General features: G+C 43.8%; 1 protein-coding gene across 1 annotated transcript; it reads left to right on the top strand.

The window, feature by feature from the left end:
- The first annotated feature begins 1,249 nt into the window (after positions 1 to 1,249).
- Positions 1,250 to 3,545, top strand: LOC147957719 (uncharacterized). The gene is made up of 3 exons (XM_087534667.1): positions 1,250 to 3,006; positions 3,089 to 3,275; positions 3,330 to 3,545. The coding sequence occupies exons 1-3, from the start codon at positions 1,250 to 1,252 to the stop codon at positions 3,543 to 3,545; spliced, it is 2,160 nt and encodes a 719-aa protein (XP_087390793.1).
- Positions 3,546 to 5,529: the final 1,984 nt, after the last annotated feature.

A 5,529-nucleotide genomic window follows, 5' to 3' on the forward strand; every position in this document is an offset into this window, starting at 1 on the left:
GTAAGGGCCTTTAGTCCCGGTTCCTGAACCGGGACTAAAGTGTCGGTACTAATGCCCTGACCATTTAGTCCCGGTTCAATCCAGAACCGGGACTAAAGGGCGCGGCCACGTGGAGCTCCACCTTTAGTCCCGGTTGGTAACACCAACCGGGACTAAAGGAAACTTTATGATTTTTTTTTTAAAAAAAAATTCGAAATTTTTTTTTGAATTTTTTTTATTTTCAAACTTCTGAATTATTTTAACCTCTAGTCTGTAATCACCACCCCTCATCACTTCTCAATTTATCCTCTAATCACCCCTCATCATTCCAAATCATCTAACTTCCCGAACGGTCACCCATCCTCCCACTCCCCCAGCCTGAGCACGCTTAACTTCCGGGTTCTATTCTCCCTCGCTCCAAGTCTGCACTTGTTGTTTTCCTAACCATAGTAAGATGTCAATCCTATTAACCTTCAGGAATTTTGCTTGAGCATGAAGTGACACATTTCACTGTTTGAGTTTGAAACTATTGTAATTATTTAGTAACACTAATATTTCTTGAATAATCAGTTTGACCATTGTTTGACCATAGTTTGACCACAGTTTGACCAGATTTGACCAAAATTGAAATAACTAAAATAATTATTCAGTAACACTAATATTCTAGAATAATTAGTTTGACCATTGTTTGACCACAGTTTGCCCACTGTTTGAATATTTTTCAATTTTTTCCACTCTATATCTTAAAAGCCCCGTAACTTTTTTCTATTAGGTTTTTGAGGATTTTGAAAATGTTTAACGGGGTTGATGATGATTTTGCTGAGCTCGTTGATCTGAACATTTTTTCTAAGTTGGATATGTGCCATCACAATTGGCTGTGCAGATGGTAGATGATGATTGGGCTACACAGAGGCCATTGATTCCCATGTGTACTGAACTTACAGTAATACCCGAGGGACAGGCGACTGGAACTGAAACTGAAACTGCAGCAACTATTGATTGGAATGTAGTTGAATTAGATGAGCCTACTGATTTGGTCATTGCACCAATGCCTGACATTGAGATGGCCAAACTTTTTGGCATTCCAGTCGATGACAGAGATAAGCAGGAGAGGGGTGAATCTAGTTTGCCTGCTAATGCTGATGAAGAAGTAGATGGACAGTTGATGCAACAAGCTGCAGATGAGGTAGATGATGCACATGATGATGAGCTGGTGCATGTGTATGACAAAGAAAACCCTGTCATTGAAGTAGGCAAGTTGTTCCCAAGCATGAAGGAGTTTAGGATGTGTTTCAAGACTTATGCAGTGAAACATGAGTTTGATGCCAAGACTGTTTGGACTGATAGAAAGAAGTTTTATGCGAGGTGCAGAGGATTTGATGGTAGTGTGAAGCCTTGCAAGTGGTACATATCTGCTAGACTGCAACCTGATGGAAGTACTGTCAGGGTTAACCAAATCCCCAATCAACATACTTGTATTACAAGTTCACAGAGAGTATCAACCATGACATCACAACTTTGGGTTGCAGAAAAGATCACCCCAATTTTAGCCAAAACAGCAAACACTACTGCGAAGAAACTCAAAGTAGACTTGGAAAAGATGTACCCCATTAAACTGAAATATACCACAGTGTGGAAGGCAAAACAAAGGGCAATGAAAATTTTATATGGTGATTCGGCAAATACATTTAGGATGCTTTACAACTTCAAAGCAGAGGTGGAAAAGAGGTCACCTGGCAGTGTTGTGGAGATAGATACAGAGGTATCAGCCAAAGGTGAAGTCAAGTTCTCCAAGTTTTTTATGGCTTTGAAGCCTTGCATTGATGGGTTCAAAGCAGGGTGCCGTCCATATTTGAGCATAGACTCATCATTTTTGACAGGCAAGTGGAATGGTCAGTTGGCAGCATGCAATGCTCTAGATGGACACAACTGGATGTTTCCTATTGCTGTTGGCTTGTTTCAGTCAGAAACAGAGGCTTCATGGACATGGTTCATGATCCATTTGAAAAGATGCCTAGGGCCAGTGTCACCTTTGGCTATACACACAGATGCATGCAAGGGCCTTGAAAATTCAATGAAAAATGTTTTCCCACATGCTGAGCAGAGGGAGTGCTTCGGTCATTTGTGGATGAATTTGATCAAAAAATTTAGAGGAGAAGAATTTGGGCGCATGTGGCCTGCAGCAAGATCTTACACTAGACAGACACACAAATATCATCTTGATAAGATAATGGCAGCATGTGATGAGTTTGGTCCATGGCTGAACACGTACCATTCTTTGTTATGGTACAGGTCAGCATTCAACACTGCCATCAAGTGTGACCACATCAACAACAATTTGGCAGAGAGTTTCAACAACAAGGTGAAGGAGTTAAAAGATTTGCCTGTGCATGACATGGTTGACCAAATCAGGATCATGCTCATGCGGTTGTGGGAATTGAGAAGAAGGATAGGTGATTGTCTGCAAGGTGATAAGCTTCCAGCAGTGGTACAACAGGTGGTCAATAGGAGCAGATGTCTTTCACATTTGTTTGTTGAAAAATCTTCACCTTGGGGTGCTGAAGTTAGAGATAACAAAACTGGAAGGAGACATGTTGTTAACACTGAATTGCATGATTGCACTTGCCTCGAGTGGCAACACACTGGTAAACCATGTGAGCATGCTATTCTCTTCTTAGCATCCCAACCGAAGATAAACATGCACCCATATTTGCATGAATATTATTCGGTAGCAAAATTCAAAGCTGCATATGCTACTCCAATTCCAGCACTAACAGATCAGTCTCAGTGGCCTGAAGTGGACATTGAATTTTCCATGTGTCCTCCCTTGACGAAAAGAAAGGCTGGCAGGCCTAAACAGACTAGATTCAAGGCATGGTTTGAGAAAGGTGGGAGTAGTAAGAAGGGAAATCAAGATGGAAAGCCAAAAAGGGCCCAAAAAGGTAACAAAAACAGATGCAAGTTGTGCCAGGAACTTGGGCACAGAGTGGGATCTGTCAAATGCCGTTACATTCCTGATAAGCCAAAGTATGTTCTTGTTTATTTGTCTGTGTTTTGATTTGGTGCTTTTTTCCAATTACTATATCTATAACATTTTCCCAATGGCCAGGAGGAAGCGAGCAAGTCAGCCCCTTGTTGTTGAACAGTGTTGGCCAACAAAAAAAGCAAGAGTCAATGGCGGTAGAAAGAAGAGAAGTGTGCCTCAGCCTGAGCAGAGTGAAGAAAATCCTGCTGCAGTCAACATTCAGACTGAAGAAACTGTTCTCGAGGTTGAAACTGAACCTAAGCGTGTCGAGGTTCAGACTGAAGAAACTGCTCTCGAGGTTCAAACTGAACCTGAGCATGTCGAGGTTCAGACTAAAGAAACCCATGTTGAGGTACACACCGAAGAAACTGAAACTACTGTCAACATTGAGATTGAAGACACTGATCACGAGGGTGTTGGCGAGGTGTTGAAAAGACCAGTGAAAAAAACCAAGATGATCAGTGAACTTGTGTGTGTAGTTGAACCAAAAACAAGAAGTGTTAAGGCGAAGAAGGGCACGCGACGTGGTAGGAAGAGGTAGAACAGAGAACAGTTTTGAAATTTGGGGCATGTAATAATATTTGTAACTTGATGCATACTGGTAGTCACTATGTATCCCGTATTTCTATTCGAACTTGTTTGTTGGTACCTTGTCTAAACCAGCCAAATAAAATTCAAATTTGGGCTCAAATTTGAATTAGGGATGGGGTATTGATGTTTTAATGCTATCTAAAGTACCTCAACTGAAATATGTTTGTTTGCTGATCATTCCCAGCCCTTTTGGTAAGTTGAACTCATAGTCATGAAAAGTGTGTCTCAAATGACCTTCAAAGGTAGGGTAAACGGCCTCATATTTAAGCAAGTTTTTTTGCACCTTGTCTAAACCAGACAAATAATTTTTCTACACATCTATTCTACCTATATAGTGTAAATCTAAAGTCTCACTATTTATTGAATTAATTTTCTATTATTTTCTTTTTTTTGGAAAAACAAGGTTTAATAGAAAATTATATATAAAACAAGTTTAAAAACATGAAAATGAGAAAAGTAAGTTAAGATCTTTCTTAGTCAATCCAAAATGAAGTTTTGGTGAGGTTTTCACACTTTCATTTTCAAAACCCCACCTATACTCTCGGGTGCCCACTACTCTCTCCCTTGAACTCCATACTACATTGTTCGAGGAATGACAATTTTGTGAAGGATTTTTCGTAAAAATGTATGTAAATCATATTTATATTTTTTTTTTCTCGTTACTATACGACATAATAAGACTATGTGTGCAAGTTTTATATTTTTTTGATTTTTTTTGAATTAGTTATGCTCAACCCTAATCAGCCAAAACCCCTCAAAACCCCTCTCAAAACCCCTCAAAACCCCGCACACTACTGGGTCGTCGATCGTTGTGCGTGGACGGTTGAGATCAGGCGCTAGGGTTAGCTACAGTGTATATCGATCCGCATGAGACGCCCTGATTGGTTGAATCGGTGGGGTTTGGATCAGCCTCTCTCGTTGGGGCATCAGGACCGTTCATTTGAATCCAACAACAAGAGTTGACGCGGTGCATGGACCAAGCCTACGCAGTGCCCATTCCCATCGTTGCATGCGTGCCCGTGCCCACCCGCAGCATGCATGCTCACCCGCAGAACTGCGCCCGTGCTTGCATGCGGGCCCGCTTGCATGCATGGCCTCGACGTAGCCCTGCTCCGCCACCCATACGCAGTAAGCTGTCGCATGCCTACCATTACAACCGATGCATCATCGCATCAAAGCATGCACCCGGCCACAATGCGGCAGCCCGATGAAGACAACCAAAAAGCCAACGCTGCATGGCGTGCTGTACATGGCGTGCTCCTCTTTGAGGACGCAAAACTGGCATGGGGTATCGATGTGGGTATCGATGCAGTTCAAATGGCGTGCTGCCCGTTACAAGATGGGAAAATGAAGGCGTCCATTATTGTCACGTCTCCCTCTAGCCAGGCACTAGCAAGATGTGCAAGTTAATGGGCTACGGCATGAATGCACGGGCGGCACACGCAGAGAACCCGGGGCAGGCGTGTCCCCTTGACCCACGACGACACAGACGCGGCTGTGAATCCGTCCCCCTTGACCCGCGACCGGTGGCACAGAAGGATCGCAACCCGTTTCCCACGCTCGTGTACACACTTTCATGGGGCACCACCAAAAGCCGCCCGCCCATTAATTCTAGGGCGCCACCAAACGCCGCCCGCCCATCTTCACCGGTGAAACCACGTCCCACTTAGGCTATTTAAGCCGGGCACTATCGTCTTCCTCTCCCTCCTCATCCACACCCCATCCTCTGCCTCCTCTGCCCTCCTTCTTCCTTCTTCTCCATCAAATCCGATCGAGCCCTCGAGCCACCCTGCCACCATGCAGTACACTGGCCCCACCTACCGCTTCCCCCCAACCACGCCGGAAAGGCTCTACCCGGCCGGAGTGTATGTCGAGAGAACCCTTAGGGTTTGGGCGATCTCGAGGTGGAGGGGTGCAAGGGAGTTAACGGAGTT

This window comes from Triticum urartu, chromosome 7A (genome assembly GCF_056163025.1).
Source record: "Triticum urartu cultivar PI428250 chromosome 7A, HENAU_Tu73, whole genome shotgun sequence".
In the NCBI taxonomy this organism is placed as follows: domain Eukaryota; kingdom Viridiplantae; phylum Streptophyta; class Magnoliopsida; order Poales; family Poaceae; genus Triticum; species Triticum urartu.